General features: G+C 45.2%; 1 protein-coding gene across 1 annotated transcript in view; it reads left to right on the top strand.

Annotated features, from left to right (window-relative positions):
* Positions 1-23,826, top strand: part of LOC106566255 (pyruvate dehydrogenase E1 component subunit beta, mitochondrial) — a 43,630-nt gene extending 19,804 nt beyond the window's left edge. Inside the window, 4 exon segments of the mRNA XM_045691994.1 lie at positions 6,440-6,516; positions 6,518-6,532; positions 13,385-13,526; positions 22,960-23,826. Of these exon segments, the coding sequence (XP_045547950.1) occupies positions 6,440-6,516; positions 6,518-6,532; positions 13,385-13,526; positions 22,960-23,105 (380 nt within the window). The 3' untranslated portion in view covers positions 23,106-23,826.
* Positions 23,827-25,748: the final 1,922 nt, after the last annotated feature.

Here is a 25,748-nt window from a genome sequence, read left to right as displayed (position 1 = left end):
AACTTGGTGTGGCCGCATCTCGAAGAAACTTGATCGCCGCATCTGTTTAGCGAATCCTGTATTTTATAGTGATACTCACAGAGGGCGGACTCTGATTCGGAGAATCCCACACGTTTATGTTCATATGAGATAAATCTGCGATTTCCTCGTAAGTATTCACAGAATGTTTCTACTGTACAGAAAACAGTTTGTCTCTAGGATGAAATGTGTAGCCTGCAGGTACCAAACATACCTTCTATGTCACAGTAAATCCTTATTCTACCCCTTTTTAATGACATAGAACAACCAGGGAAAAATGGTCACGTTATGCTTCATGTTATACCAACATGTCATGAGTCCTCCAGTTTAATATATTGTTCATCAGGGTCACTGGGCTGTATTGGCGCTACCCTGGCTACTGCTCTTCCCCTGCAATACGCTACCCTGGCTACTGCTCTTCCCCTACAATACGCTACCCTGGCTACTGCTCTTCCCTTTACAATACGCTACCCTGGCTACTGCTCTTCCCCTGCAATACGCTACCCTGGCTACTGCTCTTCCCTTTACAATACGCTACCCTGGCTACTGCTCTTCCCTTTACAATACGCTACCCTGGCTACTGCTCTTCCCCTACAATACGCTACCCTGGCTACTGCTCTTCCCTTTGCAATACGCTACCCTGGCTACTGCTCTTCCCCTGCAATACGCTACCCTGGCTACTGCTCTTCCCTTTGCAATACGCTACCCTGGCTACTGCTCTTCCCCTTTACAATACGCTACCCTGGCTACTGCTCTTCCCTTTACAATACGCTACCCTGGCTACTGCTCTTCCCTGTACAATACGCTACCCTGGCTACTGCTCTTCCCTTTACAATACGCTACCCTGGCTACTGCTCTTCCCCTTACAATACGCTACCCTGGCTACTGCTCTTCCCTTTACAATACGCTACCCTGGCTACTGCTCTTCCCTTTACAATACGCTACCCTGGCTACTGCTCTTCCCCTTGCAACACGCTACCCTGGCTACTGCTCTTCCCTTTACAATACGCTACCCTGGCTACTGCTCTTCCCTTTACAATACGCTACCCTGGCTACTGCTCTTCCCCTGCAATACGCTACCCTGGCTACTGCTCTTCCCTTTACAATACGCTACCCTGGCTACTGCTCTTCCCTTTACAATACGCTACCCTGGCTACTGCTCTTCCCTTTACAATACGCTACCCTGGCTACTGCTCTTCCCCTGCAATACGCTACCCTGGCTACTGCTCTTCCCTTTACAATACGCTACCCTGGCTACTGCTCTTCCCTTTACAATACGCTACCCTGGCTACTGCTCTTCCCCTGCAATACGCTACCCTGGCTACTGCTCTTCCCTTTACAATACGCTACCCTGGCTACTGCTCTTCCCTTTACAATACGCTACCCTGGCTACTGCTCTTCCCTTTACAATACGCTACCCTGGCTACTGCTCTTCCCCTTTACAATACGCTACCCTGGCTACTGCTCTTCCCTTTACAATACGCTACCCTGGCTACTGCTCTTCCCTTTACAATACGCTACCCTGGCTACTGCTCTTCCCTTTACAATACGCTACCCTGGCTACTGCTCTTCCCTTTACAATACGCTACCCTGGCTACTGCTCTTCCCTTTACAATACGCTACCCTGGCTACTGCTCTTCCCTTTACAATACGCTACCCTGGCTACTGCTCTTCCCTTTACAATCCGCTACCCTGGCTACTGCTCTTCCCTTTACAATACGCTACCCTGGCTACTGCTCTTCCCCTTTCAATACGCTACCCTGGCTACTGCTCTTCCCCTTGCAATACGCTACCCTGGCTACTGCTCTTCCCTTTACAATACGCTACCCTGGCTACTGCTCTTCCCCTTTACAATACGCTACCCTGGCTACTGCTCTTCCCCTGCAATACGCTACCCTGGCTACTGCTCTTCCCTTTACAATACGCTACCCTGGCTACTGCTCTTCCCTTTACAATACGCTACCCTGGCTACTGCTCTTCCCTTTACAATACGCTACCCTGGCTACTGCTCTTCCCTTACAATACGCTACCCTGGCTACTGCTCTTCCCTTTACAATACGCTACCCTGGCTACTGCTCTTCCCTTTACAAACGCTACCCTGGCTACTGCTCTTCCCCTGCAATACGCTACCCTGGCTACTGCTCTTCCCTTTACAATACGCTACCCTGGCTACTGCTCTTCCCTTTACAATACGCTACCCTGGCTACTGCTCTTCCCTTTACAATACGCTACCCTGGCTACTGCTCTTCCCTTTACAATACGCTACCCTGGCTACTGCTCTTCCCTTTACAATACGCTACCCTGGCTACTGCTCTTCCCTTGACAATACGCTACCCTGGCTACTGCTCTTCCCCTTACAATACGCTACCCTGGCTACTGCTCTTCCCTTTACAATACGCTACCCTGGCTACTGCTCTTCCCTTTGCAATACGCTACCCTGGCTACTGCTCTTCCCTTTACAATACGCTACCCTGGCTACTGCTCTTCCCTTTGCAATACGCTACCCTGGCTACTGCTCTTCCCTTTACAATACGCTACCCTGGCTACTGCTCTTCCCTTTACAATACGCTACCCTGGCTACTGCTCTTCCCTTTACAATACGCTACCCTGGCTACTGCTCTTCCCTTTACAATACGCTACCCTGGCTACTGCTCTTCCCTGCAATACGCTACCCTGGCTACTGCTCTTCCCTTTACAATACGCTACCCTGGCTACTGCTCTTCCCCTTGCAATACGCTACCCTGGCTACCGCTCTTCCCTTTACAATACGCTACCCTGGCTACTGCTCTTCCCTTTACAATACGCTACCCTGGCTACTGCTCTTCCCCTGCAATACGCTACCCTGGCTACTGCTCTTCCCTTTACAATACGCTACCCTGGCTACTGCTCTTCCCTTTACAATACGCTACCCTGGCTACTGCTCTTCCCTTTACAATACGCTACCCTGGCTACTGCTCTTCCCCTGCAATACGCTACCCTGGCTACTGCTCTTCCCTTTACAATACGCTACCCTGGCTACTGCTCTTCCCTTTACAATACGCTACCCTGGCTACTGCTCTTCCCTTTACAATACGCTACCCTGGCTACTGCTCTTCCCTTTACTATACGCTACCCTGGCTACTGCTCTTCCCCTGCAATACGCTACCCTGGCTACTGCTCTTCCCCTGCAATACGCTACCCTGGCTACTGCTCTTCTTTTTACAATACGCTACCCTGGCTACTGCTCTTCCCCTGCAATACGCTACCCTGGCTACTGCTCTTCCCTTTACAATACGCTACCCTGGCTACTGCTCTTCCCCTGCAATACGCTACCCTGGCTACTGCTCTTCCCTTTACAATACGCTACCCTGGCTACTGCTCTTCCCTTTACAATACGCTACCCTGGCTACTGCTCTTCCCCTGCAATACGCTACCCTGGCTACTGCTCTTCCCTTTACAATACGCTACCCTGGCTACTGCTCTTCCCCTGTCAATACGCTACCCTGGCTACTGCTCTTCCCTTTACAATACGCTACCCTGGCTACTGCTCTTCCCCTGCAATACGCTACCCTGGCTACTGCTCTTCCCTTTACAATCCGCACCCTGGCTACTGCTCTTCCCCTTTACAATACGCTACCCTGGCTACTGCTCTTCCCCTGCAATACGCTACCCTGGCTACTGCTCTTCCCTTTACAATACGCTACCCTGGCTACTGCTCTTCCCTTTACAATACGCTACCCTGGCTACTGCTCTTCCCTTTACAACACGCTACCCTGGCTACTGCTCTTCCCTTTACAATACGCTACCCTGGCTACTGCTCTTCCCTTTACAATACGCTACCCTGGCTACTGCTCTTCCCTTTACAATACGCTACCCTGGCTACTGCTCTTCCCCTGCAATACGCTACCCTGGCTACCGCTCTACCCTTTACAATACGCTACCCTGGCTACTGCTCTTCCCTTTACAATACGCTACCCTGGCTACTGCTCTTCCCCTGCAATACGCTACCCTGGCTACTGCTCTTCCCTTTACAATACGCTACCCTGGCTACTGCTCTTCCCTTTACAATACGCTACCCTGGCTACTGCTCTTCCCTTCATACGCTACCCTGGCTACTGCTCTTCCCTTTACAATACGCTACCCTGGCTACTGCTCTTCCCTTTACAATACGCTACCCTGGCTACTGCTCTTCCCTTTACAATACGCTACCCTGGCTACTGCTCTTCCCTTTACAATACGCTACCCTGGCTACTGCTCTTCCCCTGCAATACGCTACCCTGGCTACTGCTCTTCCCTTTACAATACGCTACCCTGGCTACTGCTCTTCCCTTTACAATACGCTACCCTGGCTACTGCTCTTCCCTTTACAATACGCTACCCTGGCTACTGCTCTTCCCTTTACAATACGCTACCCTGGCTACTGCTCTTCCCTTTACAATACGCTACCCTGGCTACTGCTCTTCCCCTGCAATACGCTACCCTGGCTACTGCTCTTCCCTTTACAATACGCTACCCTGGCTACTGCTCTTCCCCTACAATACGCTACCCTGGCTACTGCTCTTCCCTTGCAATACGCTACCCTGGCTACTGCTCTTCCCTTGCAATACGCTACCCTGGCTACTGCTCTTCCCTTTACAATACGCTACCCTGGCTACTGCTCTTCCCCTTGCAATACGCTACCCTGGCTACTGCTCTTCCCTTTGCAATACGCTACCCTGGCTACTGCTCTTCCCTTTACAATACGCTACCCTGGCTACTGCTCTTCCCCTTTACAATACGCTACCCTGGCTACTGCTCTTCCCTTTACAATACGCTACCCTGGCTACTGCTCTTCCCTTTACAATACGCTACCCTGGCTACTGCTCTTCCCCTTGCAATACGCTACCCTGGCTACTGCTCTTCCCTTGCAATACGCTACCCTGGCTACTGCTCTTCCCTTTACAATACGCTACCCTGGCTACTGCTCTTCCCTTTACAATACGCTACCCTGGCTACTGCTCTTCCCTTTACAATACGCTACCCTGGCTACTGCTCTTCCCTTTACAATACGCTACCCTGGCTACTGCTCTTCCCTTTACAATACGCTACCCTGGCTACTGCTCTTCCCTTTACAATACGCTACCCTGGCTACTGCTCTTCCCTTTACAATACGCTACCCTGGCTACTGCTCTTCCCTTTACAATACGCTACCCTGGCTACTGCTCTTCCCTTTGCAATACGCTACCCTGGCTACTGCTCTTCCCTTTACAATACGCTACCCTGGCTACTGCTCTTCCCTTTGCAATACGCTACCCTGGCTACTGCTCTTCCCCTTACAATACGCTACCCTGGCTACTGCTCTTCCCCTGCAATACGCTACCCTGGCTACTGCTCTTCCCTTTTACAATACGCTACCCTGGCTACTGCTCTTCCCTTTACAATACGCTACCCTGGCTACTGCTCTTCCCCTGCAATACGCTACCCTGGCTACTGCTCTTCCCTTTACTATACGCTACCCTGGCTACTGCTCTTCCCCTGCAATACGCTACCCTGGCTACTGCTCTTCCCTTTACAATACGCTACCCTGGCTACTGCTCTTCCCTTTACAATACGCTACCCTGGCTACTGCTCTTCCCCTGCAACACGCTACCCTGGCTACTGCTCTTCCCTTTACAATACGCTACCCTGGCTACTGCTCTTCCCCTTTACAATACGCTACCCTGGCTACTGCTCTTCCCTTTACAATACGCTACCCTGGCTACTGCTCTTCCCTTTACAATACGCTACCCTGGCTACTGCTCTTCCCTTTACAATACGCTACCCTGGCTACTGCTCTTCCCTTTACAATACGCTACCCTGGCTACTGCTCTTCCCTTTACAATACGCTACCCTGGCTACTGCTCTTCCCTTTACAATACGCTACCCTGGCTACTGCTCTTCCCTTTACAATACGCTACCCTGGCTACTGCTCTTCCCTTTACAATACGCTACCCTGGCTACTGCTCTTCCCTTTACAATACGCTACCCTGGCTACTGCTCTTCCCTTTACAATACGCTACCCTGGCTACTGCTCTTCCCTTTACAATACGCTACCCTGGCTACTGCTCTTCCCTTTACAATACGCTACCCTTCCTTGGCTACTTGAAAGCCTGGCTGGTCATTCCCAGTAAAACATGCAGATCACAAGACTGTCTGCTGATTTGCAGGACGCGTCTTTTTTTCTCTCCTGCCCTCCTCCTCCGGGCCACTCAGGTAAAAAATAAAAAGGAGGCAGTTTATTTGTTCTTGTGATAGCTTGAAGGTGGTCAATAACAGAACTGGAAATCTTGGCCTGGAATGTGCCACTTAGTTGTGGGTGGTGGAAAAACAGAGTGCATAAGTTCACTCGTAGGCTGTTTTTACAACACAGATATTCAAAACATTGTACACTACCCAACCATTTCTGCCTGTCTGTTTACTCCAGGAACCCATATCACTCTAGTGTCACATTCCCGGTGTGTGGGTTTCTGTCTGGAGGCAACGGCAGTCCTGGCTAAGGAGGGGGGTTGAATGTGAGGTGAGTGTCCTATTTATGGGGTCAAAAAAAATTAGATTTGTACTTGTTTTTATATAAACTGAAGTTACAATGCCTAACAATAAGTATTATCACTAGTAGCCACGCTGTTAGATGAGAATGGTTACGGAGGCAGCCATTTTTATGGGCTACTAACAAATTGTTTTATTTTATTTATTTATTTTATTGTTTTTTTTTGTTGCATTGTTAAACTTTATTTGTACATACAGTTGAAGTTGGAAGTTTACATACACTTAGGTTGGAGTCAACCTCTCCACACATTTCTTGTTAACAAACTATAGTTTTGTCAAGTCGGTTAGGACATCTACTTTGTGCATAACGCAAGGAATTTTTCCAACAATTGTTTACAGACAGATTATTTCACTTAAAATTCACTGTATCACAATTCCAGTGGGTCAGAAGTTTACATACACTAGGTTGACTGTGCCTTTAAACAGCTTGGAAAATTCCAGAAAATGATGTCATGGCTTTAGAAGCTTCTGATAGGCTAATTGGCATAATTTGAGTCAATTGGAGGTGTACCTGTGGATGTATTTCAAGGCCTGAAGGTACCACGTTCATCTGTACAAACAATAGTATGCAAGTATAAACACCATGGGACCACGCAGCCGTCATACCGCTCAGGAAGGAGACACGTTCTGTCTCCTACAGATGAACGTACTTTGGTGTGAAAAGTGCAAATCAATCCCAGAACAACAGCAAAGGACCTTGTGAAGATGCTGGAGGAAACAGGTACAAAAGTATCTATATCCACAGTAAAACGAGTCCTATATCGACATAACCTGAGCAAGGAAGAAGCCACTGCTCCAGAATCGTCATAAAAAAGCCAGACTACTGTTTGCAACTACACATGGGGACAAAGATCGTACTTTTTGGAGAAATGTCCTCTGGTCTGATGAAACAAAAATAGAACTGATTGGCCATAATGATCATTGTTATGTTTGGAGGAAAATGGGGGAGGCTTGCAAGCTGAAGAACACCATCCCAACCGTGAAGCACGGGGGTGGCAGCATCATGTTGTGGGGGTGCTTTGCTGCAGGAGGGACTGGTGCACGTCACAAAATAGATGCCATCATGAGGAAGGAAAATTATGTGGACATATTGAAGCAACATCTCAAGACATCAGTCAGGAAGTTAAAGCTTGGTCGCAAATATGTCTTCCAAATGGACAATGACCCCAAGCATACTTCCAAAGTTGTGGCAAAATGGCTTAAGGACAACAAAGTCAAGGTATTGGAGTGGCCATCACAAAGCCCTGACCTCAATCCCATAGAAAATTTGTGGGCAGAACTGAACAAGCGTGTGTGAGCAAGGAGGCCTACAAACCTGACTCAGTTACACCAGCTCTGTCAGGAGGAATGGGCCAAAATTCACCCAACTTATTGTGCGAAGCTTGTGGAAGGCTACCCGAAGCGTTTTACCCAAGTTAAACAATTTAAAGGCAATGCTACCAAGTACTAATTGAGTGCGTGTAAACTTCTGACCCACTGGGAATGTGATGAAATAAAAGCTGAAATAAATCATTCTCTCTACTATTATTCTGACATTTCACATTCTTAAAATAAAGTGGTAATCCTAATTTACCTAAAACAGGGAATTTTTACTAGGATTAAATGTCAGAAATTGTGAAACTGAGTTTAAATGTATTTGGCTAAGGTTGTATGTAAACTTCCGACTTCAATTGTATATTGCGTCCCACCTACTCAACAGCCAGTGTAATCCCGTGGCGCGATATTCAAAAACCTCAAAAATGCAAAAACTTCAATTTTTCAAACATATGACTATTTTACACTATTTTAAAGACAAGACTCTCGTTAATCTAACCACACTGTCCGATTTCAAAAAGGCTTTAAAGCGAAAGCAAAACATTAGATTATGTCAGCAGAGTACCCAGCCAGAAATAATCAGACACCCATTTTTCAAGCTAGCATATAATGTCACATAAACCCAAACCACAGCTAAATGCAGCACTAACCTTTGATCTTCATCAGATGACACTCCTAGGACATTATGTTATACAATACATGCATGTTTTGTTCAATCAAGTTTATATTTATATCAAAAACCAGCTTTTTACATTAGCATGTGACTAGCATTCCCACCGAACACTTCCGGTGAATTTACTAAATTACTCACGATAAACGTTCACAAAAAACATAATTATTTTAAGAATTATGGATACAGAACTCCTTTATGCAATCGCGGTGTCCAATTATTATATATTTTTTTAAATAGCTTTTCGGTGAAAGCACATTTTGCAATATTCTGAGTAGATAGCCCGGCCATCACAGGCTAGCTATTTTGACACCCACCAAGTTTGGTACTCACCAAACTCAGATTTACTATATGAAAAATTGGATTACCTTTGCTGTTCTTCGTCAGAATGCACTCTCAGGACTTCTACTTCAATAACAAATATTGGTTTGGTCCCAAATAATCCATAGTTATATCTAAATAGCGGCGTTTTGTTCGTGCGTTCAAGACACTATCCGAAGGGTAACGAAGGGTGACGCGCACGACGCGTATCGTGACAAAATAATTCAAAATATTCCATTACCGTACTTCGAAGCATGTCAAACGCTGTTTAAAATCTATTTTTAATGCGATTTTTCTCGTAAAATAGCGATAATATTCTGACCGGGAAACCCTGTTTTCGTTCAAAGACTCAAAGTTGAAAATGGAGTCGTCTCGTGCACGCGCGCGCCCGTCTCATTGTTCTCACATCGACCAAATGCGCTACTGTTTTTCAGCCAGTAACTGCAGAGTCATGATTCAACGTTCTGGCGCCTTCTGAGAGCCTATGGGAGCCTTAGAAAATGTCACGTTACAGCAGAGATCCTTTGTTTTGGATAGAGATGATATAGAGATGACAAAGAAGGCCAAGAAATGGTCAGAGAGAGCGCTTCCTGTTTGGAATCTTCTCAGGTTTTGGCCTGCCATATGAGTTCTGTTATACTCACAGACACCATTCAAACAGTTTTAGAAACTTTGGAGTGTTTTCTATCCAAATCAAACAATTATATGCATATTCTAGTTACTGGGCAGGAGTAGTAACCAGATTAAATCGGGTACGTTTTTTATCCGGCCGTGCAAATACTGCCCCCTATCCCCAACAGGTTAACCTGTTCTCTCTCTCTCTCTCTGTCCTGCTAGGTGGTTAACCTGTTCTCTCTCTCTCTCTGTCCTGCTAGGTGGTTAACCTGTTCTCTCTCTCTCTCTGTCCTGCTAGGTGGTTAACCTGTTCTCTCTCTCTCTGTCCTGCTAGGTGGTTAACCTGTTCTCTCTCTCTCTGTCCTGCTAGGTGGTTAACCTGTTCTCTCTCTCTCTCTCTGTCCTGCTAGGTGGTTAACCTGTTCTCTCTCTCTCTCTCTGTCCTGCTAGGTGGTTAACCTGTTCTCTCTCTCTCTCTCTGTCCTGCTAGGTGGTTAACCTGTTCTCTCTCTCTCTCTCTGTCCTGCTAGGTGGTTAACCTGTTCTCTCTCTCTGTCCTGCTAGGTGGTTAACCTGTTCTCTCTCTCTGTCCTGCTAGGTGGTTAACCTGTTCTCTCTCTCTCTCTGTCCCCCGCTAGGTGGTTAACCTGTTCTCTCTCTCTCTGTCCCCCGCTAGGTGGTTAACCTGTTCTCTCTCTCTCTCTCTCTCTCTCTTGTCCTGCTAGGTGGTTAACCTGTTCTCTCTCTCTCTGTCCTGCTAGGTGGTTAACCTGTTCTCTCTCTCTCTCTCTGTCCTGCTAGGTGGTTAACCTGTTCTCTCTCTCTCTGTCCTGCTAGGTGGTTAACCTGTTCTCTCTCTCTCTGTCCTGCTAGGTGGTTAACCTGTTCTCTCTCTCTCTCTGTCCTGCTAGGTGGTTAACCTGTTCTCTCTCTCTCTCTGTCCTGCTAGGTGGTTAACCTGTTCTCTCTCTCTCTCTGTCCTGCTAGGTGGTTAACCTGTTCTCTCTCTCTCTCTCTCTCTCTGTCCTGCTAGGTGGTTAACCTGTTCTCTCTCTCTCTCTCTCTGTCCTGCTAGGTGGTTAACCTGTTCTCTCTCTCTCTCTCTCTCTGTCCTGCTAGGTGGTTAACCTGTTCTCTCTCTCTCTCTGTCCTGCTAGGTGGTTAAGCTGTTCTCTCTCTCTCTGTCCTGCTAGGTGGTTAACCTGTTCTCTCTCTCTCTGTCCTGCTAGGTGGTTAACCTGTTCTATCTCTCTCTCTGTCCTGCTAGGTGGTTAACCTGTTCTCTCTCTCTCTGTCCTGCTAGGTGGTTAACCTGTTCTCTCTCTCTCTCTCTGTCCCCCGCTAGGTGGTTAACCTGTTCTCTCTCTCTCTCTCTCTGTCCTGCTAGGTGGTTAACCTGTTCTCTCTCTCTCTCTCTGTCCTGCTAGGTGGTTAACCTGTTCTCTCTCTCTCTCTCTGTCCTGCTAGGTGGTTAACCTGTTCTCTCTCTCTCTCTCTGCCCCCCGCTAGGTGGTTAACCTGTTCTCTCTCTCTCTCTGTCCCGCTAGGTGGTTAACCTGTTCTCTCTCTCTGTCCTGCTAGGTGGTTAACCTGTTCTCTCTCTCTCTCTGTCCTGCTAGGTGGTTAACCTGTTCTCTCTCTCTCTCTGTCCTGCTAGGTGGTTAACCTGTTCTCTCTCTCTCTCTGTCCTGCTAGGTGGTTAACCTGTTCTCTCTCTCTCTCTGTCCTGCTAGGTGGTTAACCTGTTCTCTCTCTCTCTCTGTCCTGCTAGGTGGTTAACCTGTTCTCTCTCTCTCTCTGTCCTGCTAGGTGGTTAACCTGTTCTCTCTCTCTCTCTGTCCTGCTAGGTGGTTAACCTGTTCTCTCTCTCTCTCTCTCTGTCCTGCTAGGTGGTTAACCTGTTTCTCTCTCTCTCTCTCTGTCCTGCTAGGTGGTTAACCTGTTCTCTCTCTCTCTCTCTCTCTGTCCTGCTAGGTGGTTAACCTGTTCTCTCTCTCTCTCTCTCTCTCTCTGTCCTGCTAGGTGGTTAACGTGTTCTCTCTCTCTCTCTCTGTCCTGCTAGGTGGTTAACCTGTTCTCTCTCTCTCTCTCTCTGTCCTGCTAGGTGGTTAACCTGTTCTCTCTCTCTCTCTCTGTCCTGCTAGGTGGTTAACCTGTTCTCTCTCTCTCTCTCTCTGTCCTGCTAGGTGGTTAACCTGTTCTCTCTCTCTCTCTCTGTCCTGCTAGGTGGTTAACCTGTTCTCTCTCTCTCTGTCCCCCGCTAGGTGGTTAACCTGTTCTCTCTCTCTCTGTCCTGCTAGGTGGTTAACCTGTTCTCTCTCTCTCTCTGTCCTGCTAGGTGGTTAACCTGTTCTCTCTCTCTCTCTGTCCTGCTAGGTGGTTAACCTGTTCTCTCTCTCTCTCTCTGTCCTGCTAGGTGGTTAACCTGTTCTCTCTCTCTCTCTCTGTCCTGCTAGGTGGTTAACCTGTTCTCTCTGTCCTGCTAGGTGGTTAACCTGTTCTCTCTCTCTGTCCTGCTAGGTGGTTAACCTGTTCTCTCTCTCTCTCTCTGTCCTGCTAGGTGGTTAATCTGTTCTCTCTCTCTCTCTCTCTCTCTCTCTCTGTCCTGCTAGGTGGTTAACCTGTTTTCTCTCTCTCTCTCTCTCTGTCCTGCTAGGTGGTTAACCTGTTCTCTCTCTCTCTCTCTTGTCCTGCTAGGTGGTTAACCTGTTCTCTCTCTCTCTCTCTCTCGTCCTGCTAGGTGGTTAACCTGTTCTCTCTCTCTCTCTCTGTCCTGCTAGGTGGTTAACCTGTTCTCTCTCTCTCTGTCCTGCTAGGTGGTTAACCTGTTCTCTCTCTCTCTCTGTCCTGCTAGGTGGTTAACCTGTTCTCTCTCTCTCTCTGTCCTGCTAGGTGGTTAACCTGTTCTCTCTCTCTCTCTGTCCTGCTAGGTGGTTAACCTGTTCTCTCTCTCTCTGTCCTGCTAGGTGGTTAACCTGTTCTCTCTCTCTCTCTCTGTCCTGCTAGGTGGTTAACCTGTTCTCTCTCTCTCTCTCTCTGTCCTGCTAGGTGGTTAACCTGTTCTCTCTCTCTCTCTCTGTCCTGCTAGGTGGTTAACCTGTTCTCTCTCTCTCTCTCTTGTCCTGCTAGGTGGTTAACCTGTTCTCTCTCTCTCTCTCTTGTCCTGCTAGGTGGTTAACCTGTTCTCTCTCTCTCTCTCTGTCCTGCTAGGTGGTTAACCTGTTCTCTCTCTCTGTCCTGCTAGGTGGTTAACCTGTTCTCTCTCTCTCTGTCCTGCTAGGTGGTTAACCTGTTCTCTCTCTCTCTGTCCTGCTAGGTGGTTAACCTGTTCTCTCTCTCTCTGTCCCCCGCTAGGTGGTTAACCTGTTCTCTCTCTCTCTCTCTCTGTCCTGCTAGGTGGTTAACCTGTTCTCTCTCTCTCTCTCTCTGTCCTGCTAGGTGGTTAACCTGTTCTCTCGCTCTCTCTCTCTCTCTCTGTCCCGCTAGGTGGTTAACCTGTTCTCTCGCTCTCTCTCTCTCTGTCCCGCTAGGTGGTTAACCTGTTCTCTCTCTCTCTGTCCTGCTAGGTGGTTAACCTGTTCTCTCTCTCTCTGTCCTGCTAGGTGGTTAACCTGTTCTCTCTCTCTCTGTCCCCGCTAGGTGGTTAACCTGTTCTCTCTCTCTCTGTCCTGCTAGGTGGTTAACCTGTTCTCTCTCTCTCTCTCTGTCCTGCTAGGTGGTTAACCTGTTCTCTCTCTCTCTGTCCTGCTAGGTGGTTAACCTGTTCTCTATCTCTCTCTCTCTGTCCTGCTAGGTGGTTAACCTGTTCTCTATCTCTCTCTCTCTGTCCTGCTAGGTGGTTAACCTGTTCTCTCTCTCTCTCTGTCCTGCTAGGTGGTTAACCTGTTCTCTCTGTCCTGCTAGGTGGTTAATCTGCGCACCATAAGGCCTCTGGATGTGGACACCATTGAGGCCAGTGTGATGAAAACCGGCCATCTGGTCACAGTGGAGGGGGGCTGGCCCCAGTACGGAGTGGGTGCTGAGATCTGTGCCAGAGTCATGGAGGGTACGTTAAAGTTCTCTTGTATTATACATTACGGCTACAGTGCAAAAGCAATGTGAAATTTACCATAGTGGAAGAGGCGAATCGAGATATTTTACTCTGATCAAAATCTGCCCACGAAGGGAGGAATTTTTTGTATTGAAGTCGAATTTGTTTAAAAAATAAATAAATGTTATTGCTAATTTGCAACGTGAGGGTTATTTGATTTACCGTAATTTCCGGACTATAAGCCGCAACTTTTTTCCCACACTTTGAACCTCGCGGCTTAAACAATGACGCGGCTAATATATGGATTTTTCCCGCTTTCAAACATTTTTGTAAAAAAAACACATTGTGTGACGTGCTCAGTTTTTTGGCGGCATGAAGCTTTCATTAGACCAATGAAATTTCCGAACGGGTTTTAAGGTCAAACAACTATTTTTGTTTACTGTTTAGATTAAATCGAGCGCTCTCAAACTTCCCATCATTCTGATTACGGTAGTCATTTTTGTCACCCTGATTCCTGGGGGGTACAACAAAGTATTTGCAGCCACTCGACATCGGTGTAAATCGTGCATTTAAGGTGGCGCTCCGTGTTCAGCGGGAGGCTTGGATGACAAGTGGGGAGAAATCCTTCACTAAAACGGGCCGCATTCGAAGAGCAACTTATGGTCAAGTCTGCCAGTGGGTCCTGACAGCGTGGAGTATTGTCAAAAAATCCACTATCATCAACGGGTTTCGAAAGGCTGGACTGCTGCGTGTTGAAGAGGGCTCAGCGGGGGATTTGCCTCCGGATGAAAGTGACGAGAGCGACGATGAAAACGATCCAATATCGGATGAAGTAATTCTGAGGCTATTCAACTCCGACACCAAAGGAGATTGTTTCAGTGCACAGGAGGAGGAAGATGGTGACCAATGACTTTCTTGGTAGGCTACTGTTTACTGCTAATTTTGTATTTTTTGTTACAAGCCGTGTTTCGTTAACTAGCCTCTGAAAGCACTTCATGATGACAGAAGTGAGTGCTACGGGGTGATAGTCATTTAGTTCAGTTGCCTTTGCTTTATTGGATTCAGGAACTGGTGGACATATTGAAGAAAGTGGGGACAGCAGACTGGGATAGGGAGAGATTGAATATGTCCGTAAATACCTCAGCCAGCTGGTCTGCACATGCTCTGAGGACGCGGCTCGGAACGCCGTCTGGGCCGGCAGCCTTGCGATGGTTAACACGCTTAAACGTCTTACTCAGGTCGGCCACGGAGAAGGAGAGCCCACAGTCCTTGGGAGCGGGCTGCGTCGGTGGCGCTGTTATCCTCAAAGCGTGCAACAAAGGTGTTTAACTTGTCTGGGAGCAAAACGTCAGTGTCCGCAACGTGGCTGGTTTTCCCTGATCCGTTCAATTGTGATTCATCTTCGTCTCTGTACTGACATTTTTTGCCTGTTTGTTTGCCTTTATGGAGGAAATAACTACACTGGTTGTATTCGACCATTTTCCCAGTCACCTTGCCATGGTTAAATGAGGTGGTTTGTGATTTCAGTTTTGTGCGACTGTTGCCATCTATCCACGGTTTCTGAGTTGTGTAGGTTTTAATAGTCACTGTGGGAAAAACATCCCCTTATACCCTTCCTGATTGAACTCAGTCAATGTTATTCTCAGAGGCGACCCAGAACATATCCCAGTCCACGTGATCAAGACAATCTTGAAACATGGATTCCGTTTGGTCAGACCAGCATTGAGTAGACCTTAGCAAGGGTGCTTCCTGTTCGAGTTTCTGCCTATAGGAAGGGAGGAGCAAAATGGAGTCGTGATCTGATTTGCCGAAGGGAGGGCGGGGGAGGGCCTTGCTGGCATCCCGGAAGGGGGAGTAGCAGTGGCCGAGTGCTACAGTCAATGTGTTGGTAGAACTTCGGTAGCGTTTCCCTCCAATTTGCGTTATTAAAGTCCCCAGCTAAAATTTGAAATGCGGTTTCCAGTTTGCATAAAGTCCAGTTTAGTTCTTTGAGGGCCGTCGTGGTATTGGCTTGAAGGGGAATATACACGGCTGTGACAATAACCGAAAGATAATTCTCTTGTGAGGTATTCTAGGTCGGGAGGAAAAAAAGGACTTGAGTTTCTGTATGTTATCACAATCACACCATGAGTAGTTAATCATGAAACATACACCACTAGAGTTCTTTATTCCAGTCTGCGCTAGGGATGCACGATATATCAGTGAACATATCGGAATCGGCCGGTATTAGCTAAAAATGCCAACATCGGTATCGGCCCGACGTCTGTCTAGTTTAACACCGATGTGCAAAACTGATGTCAAAGCTGAAGTGCCTATATGACGTAATGACGCCACGTAAAATGTTGCGCTAGACGTGCAACAGAGCATTCCTGACCTAGCCCACAATGTCTGCTGTGTGGATCGAGCTGTCAACAAGTCCAGCAGTCATTTGAAAGAGCAAGAACATTTCAGCGAGACGACAACTCAAAGGTGAAATCCATTAACGCCAAGATAATGGAATTCATTGCCCTTGACAATCAACCGTTCTCTGTCGTGAGTGATGTTGGCTTTCGCCGACTGGTCGAGCACCAGTACACACTACCAAGTGCGCTATTTTTCAGATGTTTCCCTACCGGTGTTACACAGTAACAGCGTCACTGCTATTAGCTTCACGACATGCATACTACGGAACGCCGTTTGAGTCTTTGCGTGTCAAAAAAGATACTGTCAAAGCTGTACAAAAAAAGTCAGCAAACACCAGTCACGAACGACGCGTTTTTAATACCGCGCTGGTAATAAAGCATTATTTGATTGACCCCAACTTCTTGGGTAGCTAGCTTTAGCTTGGTACCTAGCTAGCACCAATACAACCAGCCTGAAAACAATGCCCAGTAGAAACTGCAGTCATTTTCATTACTCTTAGCAATGATTTAGGAATCCTTGTGAGTAGGTATTAGCTAGGTCGCCACTTGTTGTTCGCCTATTGAAATTGAACTAAAGTTCATGAGAAGTAGCTTGCCAGCTACTTAACCCCGTTGCCAAAAGCTAACGTTATAAGCAGCCAGCTAGCTTCATTTGGCTAGTGAGGCTTGACCGGACCGGGTTATGTGTTGTGAAGCTAGCCACAATAAGGATTATGCACAATAGTGGAATTTGCGGTTTGCCTTCAAAATAAAAGTATGCCATTGACAGTGTGCAAATGAATACAAATAGTAGAATTATGCCATACTTTTATTTTTAAGGCTAACCACAATGTCCACTGTTGTGGCTATCTTAACATAGATGGGTCCGACCACCGTTAATAAAATAAGAACTGTTTTATAAATTGGATTATTTTAGACGATGATACCTAGCTATATTGTTAGCTAGCTAACTATAGCTACTGAAACAAATTGTCGTTTTGCTTTGTTTTTGGCGAAGAACATTGTTTGCATCCATGATCAAACAATGACCAGCACTGTAGGTGTGCGAGACAACTTTACCGACATCATAGCACACATATCGATGAATCGTTGTGACATATGAAATACGAGTGACGGTGTAATCAATGTGTAATAACTCCGTAAAAAATGTATGAAATCATTAGATTATTATGTGACGTGCAGTCATATTCAGGTCCTGATTGGTCAACAAGCTTAATTGACACGTCAACTAGTGTTAAATAGTATATTCTTGGACACGCAAAGACCCAAAAGGCGTTCCATAGAAATCCTGGTTGAGAATGAAACGACTGATCAAATGAACAATGAAACAGCACAGCAAGTAAGTGAAAGAAATAGGTTTTGATTATGTTTTACTGGTAATGGGGACGTTTTGTAAATGCCAACAAAATAACTTTTGTGTGTGTAACCTTTATCTTAGGGATAGGCATCCCGCTAGCGGGACACCTGTCGACAACATCCGATGAAATTGGAGGGCGCGCAATTCAAATAAATAATCATAAAACATACAAGTATCTTATATCATTTAAAAGCTTAAATTCTTGTTGATCTAACTGTGTTGTCCGATTTACAGTAGGCTTTACAGCGAAAGCATACCATGCGATTGTTTGAGGACGGCACCCCACATCAACATGTTTTTCACCCAGCGCAGGCTTCATAAAATCACAAATGGCAATTAAATAAATCACTTACTTTTGAAAATCTTCCTCTGTTTGCAATCCCAAGGGTCCCAGCTACAACATGAATGGTCATTTTATTAGATAAAATCCTTCTTTATATCCCAAAAAGTCAGTTTAGTTGGCGCCATCGATTTCAGTAATCCACTCGTTCAACTTGCAGACAAAGGAGTCCAAAAAGATACCGCTAAACTTCGTCCAAACAAGTCAAACGACGTTTCTATTTAATCCTCAGGTACCCTAAAATGTAAATAAACTATAATATTTCATACGGAAAGTAGTATGTTCAATAGGAAAGCAAAATTAGTAAGCGTGCGCCCTCTTCCTTGCGCTCCGAAAGACTGATATTATTCCGGTGCTCTCTTCAGCAAAACTCCATATTCTTGCTCGTTTTTCAAAAAACAAGCCTGAAATCTTGAGTAAAGACTGTTGACATCTAATGGAAGCCATAGGAATTGCAATTTGGTGAGATGGAATTACATAGGACCCATAGCTTTCCATTGTAAGAGCCTGGGACATAAAAAAAAAAAAAATCCTGTTGGTTTTTCTTTGGATTTTTGCCTGCTATATCAATTCTGTCATAGTCTCAGACATTATTTTAACAGTTTCACAAACTTCAGTGTTTTCTATCCAATGCTAGCAATTATATGCATATCCTGGCTTCTGGGCCTGAGTAACATGCAGTTTACTTTGGGCATGTCAGTCAGGCGGAAATTCAGGAAACTAGACCCTATCCCTAACAATAGTCAGTTAAGAACAAATTCTTATTTACGATGGCGGCCTACACCGGCCAAACCCGGGCCACGCTGGGCCAATTGTGCGCCGCCATATGGGACTCCCAATCACGGCCGGATGTGATACAGCCTGGATTCAAACCAGGGACTGTAGTGACGCCTCATGCACTGAGATGCAGTACCTTACACCGCTGCGTCCATGATTGTGTTAACTATTTAACTGTACTAGAATGCTTAACAGGCTGCTAAAATTTTAAATATCGGTATTGTTTTTTTGTTGTCAAGGATAATATCGTATTCGGCCAAAAATGTAATATCGGTGCATCACTAGTCTGCGCGATGAACTGAGAACCCAGCTGGCTGTATGGACGGGGATAGTATATCCAGAAAGCCATGATTCCGTGAAACAAAGTATGTTACAGTCCCTGATATCTCTCTGGAAGGAGATCCTCACCCTGAGCTCATCATCTTTATTGTCCAGAGACTGAACATTAGTGAGTAATATACACGGAAGAGGTGGGTGGTGAGCACACCACCTGAGTCGGACTGGACGTCCACTACGAATACCTCTTCTCCCACCGGTGGCGTCTTGGAGCAGCCTCTGGGATAAGTTAAATTGCCCTGAGGGGGTACGAACAAAAGATACAATTCATGAAAGTCGCTTTCCTGGTCGTAATGCTGTTGAGTTACTGCCGCTCTGATATCAATAAGTTCTTTCTGACTGTATGTAATAAAAATAACGTTCTGGACTATTAATGTAAGAAATAACACACTAAAAAACAAAGTTCTGCAAAGTTGCTTAGGAGCTAGAAAGCATAGCTGCCATGTCTGTTGGTACTATCTTATATTTAAGTAGTCAACTGGGTGGAGATTCCTTTTGATTTGGGCGCAATCAACCAATGAAGAAGAAAATGTACTACTTAAAATGGAGGTGGTCTCAATGACGCTGCCCATTCTGTCACGGATGCTATAAGGGCGCATACATAAATGAGTCCTCTATTTATCTCTATGGCCGGTTGTTCACACGTGTATCTGCCACTCTCATTGGCTAGAATGGTCCCATCTGATTTTTTTTGCCTACTGTCTGCCTTCTATCTTTGAGGACATGTATTTTCGTTGTTTGAACGGTCACTCGAATGTCTTGTCAATATAATAGACAATCTTTGAATTTGCCGAAATGTACTAAAAACGTAATGCTAATTTAGAAGCATGATTTACTTTTTTTTAACTTGAACAAAGTGTTATAAGCAGGAAATTATTTAACATTTTAGTAAACTGAGCAATACATAAATATTCACCTATTTTTTTGTATTTTTTTTTATGCACATTGTTGTAGAGAAGTTTTAAAATTATAGTTCTCGCATGCATCGGATAGGTGCAGGAAATTGTTTTACACAGTCATTCGTTGTCACGCTGCCGGATTACATTGAGGTTGCTGGTAAATGTTGCCCTACATACTTAGTGTTTGACTAGAACTTCAGCCATATCTACCTACATCCCCATGCTGGCTTTTCTCTGAGCTAGGTTGGGCCTGGGTAAACATGGGTGAACTAGATGGAATGCTGCATGGGAAGATCAGGTTGTTGCTGAGAGTGGCGTTTGCGGGGGGGCCAGTACAGGTCTGGCGGTCCCGGGGGGGCCAGTACAGGTCTGGCGGTCCCGGGGGCCCAGTACAGGTCTGGCGTTGCTGGGATTTACCGCCTAAAACCACTCCCCTTTCCCGGGATAAATAACTGAGAGAAACCGGTAAATTATAATTAATTATTTATATTAACAGCATGGCGTGAAATGGAACTGTTAAATTATATGTGATGTCTAAATATGGCTTCTCTACGGCCTCTGAATGATGAATCATTAATGCTCAGTTGAAAGCATTCAGTTGTACAACTGACTAGGTATCCCCCTTTCCAACTGACTAGGTATCCCCCTTTCCCTTTCCAACTGACTAGGTATCCCCCCTTTCCAACTGACTAGGTATCCCCCCTTTCCAACTGACTAGGTATCCCCCTTTCCAACTGACTAGGTATCCCCCCTTTCCAACTGACTAGGTATCCCCCCTTTCCCTTTCCAACTGACTAGGTATCCCCCTTTCCCTTTTCAACTGACTAGGTATCCCCCCTTTCCCTTTCCAACTGACTAGGTATCCCCCCTTTCCAACTGACTAGGTATCCCCCCTTTCCAACTGACTAGGTATCACCCCTTTCCAACTGACTAGGTATCACCCCTTTCCAACTGACTAGGTATCCCCCCTTTCCCTTTCCAACTGACTAGGTATCCCCCCTTTCCCTTTCCAACTGACTAGGTATCACCCCTTTCCAACTGACTAGGTATCCCCCCTTTCCAACTGACTAGGTATCCCCCCCTTTCCAACTGACTAGGTATCCCCCCTTTCCAACTGACTAGGTATCCCCCTTATCAACTGACTAGGTATCCCCCCTTTCCAACTGACTAGGTATCCCCCTTTCACCCTTCCTTGTGCTCCGCTGGCCTCTCTCCTTAAACACTCATTAGCTCTTGGGAGTCCCATGCAGGAAAAGCTAGACTAGACTAGCTTGCTGGACATTATTTTTGTTAGCGTTTCTTATACCAATGGACAATTCGAAGAGGGATGCACGCCCGTGTTTGCTGAATGTTAAATCCAGCAGCCAATAGAACTCCTGGGTAGTTTGAAAGAAGAGTGAACGCGGTATATCAGTTATTTACAGTTCGGAAAGTATTCAGACCTTGACTTTTTTAAAAACATTACAGCCTTATTCTAAAATTGATTTATTTTTTTCTTATCAATCTAGACACATTACCCCAAAATGACAAAGCAAAAACATTTTTTTTTAATACATTTTTGCAATGTATTAAAAATAAACTGAAATCACATTCTGTAGATTTGGCGAGGGAAGAAAATGATTGAATTCATTTTAGAAAAAGGCTGTAACGTAGCAAAATGTGGAAAAAGGGAAGGAGTCTAGAACCTTCCAGAAGGACCACCATCTCTGCAGCACTCCACCAATCAGGCCTTTATGGTAGAGTGGCCAGACGGAAGCCACTCCTCAGTAAAAGGCACATGACAGCCTGCTTGGAGTTTTGCCAAAAGGCACCTAAAGACTCAGATCATGAGAAATAAGATTCTCTGGTCTGATGAAACCAAGATTGAACTCTTTAGCCTGAAAGCCAACCGTCACATCTGGAGGAAAACTGGCACCATCCCTACGGTGAAGCATGGTGGTGGCAGCATCATGCTGTGGGGATGTTTTTCAGCGGAAGGGACTGGGAGACTAGTCAGGATCGAGGGAAAGATGAACGGAGCAAAGTACAGAGATCCTTGATGAAAACCTGCTCCAGAGCGCTCAGGACCTCAGACTGGGGTGAAGGTTCACCTTCCAACAGGACAATGACCCTAAGCACACAGCCAAGACAACGCAGTAGTGGCTTCGGGACAAGTCTCTAAATGTCCATGAGTGGCCCAACCAGAGGCCGGACTTGAATCCGATCTAACATCTCTGGAGAGACCTGAAAATATCTGTCCAGCGACGCTCCCCATCCAACCTGACAGAGCTTGAGAGGATCTGCAGAGAAGAATGAGAGAAACTCCCCAAATACAGGTGTTGCCAAGCTTGTAGCGTCATACCCAAGAAGACTCGAGGCTGTAATCACTGCCAAAGGTGCTTCAACAAAGTACTCAGTAAAGGGTTTGAATACTTATGTAAATGTGATATTTATTTTTTTGCAAACAATTCTACAAGCATGTTTTTGCGTTGTCATTATTGGGTGTTGTGTGTAGATTGAGGGAAAAATTATTTAATCAATTTTTGAATAAGGTTGTAATGTAACAAAATGTGGAAAAAGTCGAGGGGTCCGAATACTTTCTGATATATGTGGATGGGCTGAGTTATGTCATTGCCGTCTAACCATGTGAATAGAGCTTTATGGGCAGTTTTCCCAGATTACTCCAAAACACTAGACTTCATCTGTATCTGGGAAACTGCCCTATAAGCAAGCTAAACACTTATCTCCCTCACTAGCTTTAAGCACCTGCTATCAGAGCAGCTCACAGATCACTGCACCTGTACATAGCCCATCTATAATTTAGCCCAAACAACTACCCTCTTCCCCTACTGTATTTATTTATTTATTTTGCTCCTTTGCACCCCATTATTTCTATTTCTACTTTGCACTTTCTTCCACTACATATCTACCATTCCAGTGTTTTACTTGCTATATTGTATTTACTTTGCCACCATGGACTTTTTTTTGCCTTTACCTCCCTTATCTCACCTCATTTGCTCACATTGTAAATAGACTTATTTTACTACTGTATTATTGACTGTATGTTTGTTTTACTCCATGTGTAACTCTGTGTTTTTGTATGTTGTCGAACTGCTTTGCTTTATCTTGGCCAGGTCTCAGTTGTAAATGAGAACTTGTTCTCAACTTGCCTACCTGGTTAAATAAAGGTGAAATGAATTAAAATTTAAGTAAATAAAATAATGTGGTTTATTATGCCAATTGTAGGAATACATACATGGGTGTGTGTTTTTTCTGAGCGTTATGACTATTAAAAAAACACAAGACAAGAGATTCTCAGGGTTTATGTTTGTTTCATAATGATCTGTCCTGTTTCCAGGCCCAGCCTTCAACTACCTGGATGCCCCTGCAGTCCGCGTGACCGGTGTAGACATCCCCATGCCCTACGCTAAGATCCTGGAGGACCACAGTGTACCTCAGATCAAAGACATCATCTTCTCAGTCAAGAAGGTCTTGAATATGTAAACATACCAAATGTTTCCTTCCCCACTCCTCTGTTCCTTGCAGACCAACCTTATTTACCTTCTAAGTATTTACTTATACAATAGTAAGTACTGCAGGACGTACTTATTCCCCCACCCCACCTTCCCATGTCAATTTACCAGTAAATATACGCACATCACTACGGGAACATGGTCCGTATTCGCGTCACGTGGCTACGGGAACATGGTCCGTATTCACGTCACGTGGCTACGGGAACATGGTCCGTATTCGCGTCACGTGGCTACGGGAACATGGTCCGTATTCGCGTCACGTGGCTACGGGAACATGGTCCGTATTCGCGTCACGTGGCTACGGGAACATGGTCCGTATTCGCGTCACGTGGCTACGGGAACATGGTCCGTATTCGCATCACGTGGCTACGGGAACATGGTCCGTATTCGCATCACGTGGCTACGGGAACATGGTCCGTATTCAGATCTATTAATACCTACAATTACTTGCTCTTCTGTTTCCTGATTGGATGGTGGACAGATAAGACAGTGATGTCAAGTAAACCAACTCATCAAGTTTTGTCTAGTAGGGATCTGTCATTGATCCATTGATGAAAAGGAACTGTCTGGAAGAAGAATACATTGTGGATTGTAAGGAAGTGTATTTCTTCTTGTAACATCTTCAGACTGTATTTTATTGCTGTAAATTGCTCTGTTACAGAAATAAAACTCCCATTTTATCAGTCTTGAAATATTGCTGTTTTTATTCCCAAGCATAAACTCTGGATAAGATTAGCAGCTAAATGACAAATGTAAGTGCATGGTGATTACATTGAACAACTAGGGACAAATGGATTTTCACTTACAAGCTAATCCAGCCCAGGATAGCTGTACAAATATCTTTGTAGACTAGGTGTTACATGTTTGGCAGTGCGGAAGGGGAGGTGTCATGCAAACGCACGTAACGCCCTGGACAAAAACTACTAAATGCCGTACTGAGTTAAGGACCTAGGAAGAATAAGACCTTAACCTTGACAATTTCCCTTAAGTAAAAGTCCCGCAATGAAGATGGTAAATTATACAAATGGTCAAAATGTGTCACATTTTATTTAGAAACTGTTAAGTTGACTTAGAATTTTGTTTAACCATAACAAAAATAAATAAATTGACAGCATTGACTATTAACCGCTATTAAAGGAATGATTATTAGATAGTTATGCAGTAATACTAATAAAATAAACGTGTATCATTCTACTGTTAATATTGATAATTATAAAATACACTTTAGGAAACATTCCATTGTTATGTAGCCCATTCGTAATGCCGGATGTTCAGTACTTTTTTTCATATTGGACATGCATATTGCCGTCATTGTAAATGAGAATTTGTTCTTTACTGATTTTGTCTAGTTAAATAAAGGTAAAATAAAAAAAAATTGCACCTTACAAAACTGTCTATGTTGTGTCACAGTAAAAGGGGTTAATGTTTAGACTCAAGGACCAGAGTAACCATGGTAGGTTGTAGGTGGGAATGAACAGGACCCACGGTTGGAGAAAAACAATTATTCAATTGATTTCAGATTAAGAATTTCAGGATACATGGCTTGTCTTGAAAAACAGTTGTCCATAGCAGTAACACTCAGCACACAAAAACGAACATTTAGGCCTGATTTTTTTTTTATTTTATTTTTTTTAAATAAACCAATATCTTATAGAAATATTTTTTTTTTGTATGATAAAGAAGTATAATATAAGGACAGGATTTATTCTGGACCGGTCCAAAAAATCCGTGACCCGGAAGTACTTTGTTATTCTTGCCTGCTTCACATATCACCAATGATTGCTTATTATATTGACAAGCTATTCGAGTGACTGTTGTAAACAATGGAAATACATGTCCTCAAAGGTGGGACCGTTCCATCCAACGAAACGGCAGATACGCTGTGAACAACAGACTCATAGAGATACACGACTGATCTTTATATCTTTGCTATTTTAACGTCTGTGACAACATTTTAAACTAGTTAATTTTCTTCACTGGCTGATTGTTCCCAACAGCATGGAAACCCACCCCAGTTGACTACTTTAAAAACGAGGAAACGCTCATGCTAAAACTGGTGATATCCATGATTATCCCTTATATCTCTCTGACAACAGGCACAACTACAATATAAAGTAAATAGTTTTTCTCCAAAGTTGTCGGAAAGCCACGTGTCCACTATTATCAGTGCAATGAGGGGTGGCCAGAAGAGGACTGGCCACCACTCATAGCCTGGTTCCTCTCTAGGTTTCTTCCTAGGTTCTGGCCTTTCTAGGGAGTTTTTCCTAGCCACCACTCATAGCCTGGTTCCTCTCTAGGTTTCTTCCTAGGTTCTGGCCTTTCTAGGGAGTTTTTCCTAGCCACCCCTCATAGCCTGGTTCCTCTCTAGGTTTCTTCCTAGGTTTTGGCCTTTCTAGGGAGTTTTTCCTAGCCACCCCTCATAGCCTGGTTCCTCTCTAGGTTTCTTCCTAGGTTTTGGCCTTTCTAGGGAGTTTTTCCTAGCCACCCCTCATAGCCTGGTTCCTCTCTAGGTTTCTTCCTAGGTTCTGGCCTTTCTAGGGAGTTTTTCCTAGCCCCCGTGCTTCTACACCTGCATTGCTTGCTGTTTGGGGTTTTAGGCTGGGTTTCTGTACAG

Source organism: Salmo salar, chromosome ssa12 (genome assembly GCF_905237065.1).
Source record: "Salmo salar chromosome ssa12, Ssal_v3.1, whole genome shotgun sequence".
NCBI lineage: Eukaryota > Metazoa > Chordata > Actinopteri > Salmoniformes > Salmonidae > Salmo > Salmo salar.
This window is presented reverse-complemented; position numbering and strand designations above follow the sequence as displayed.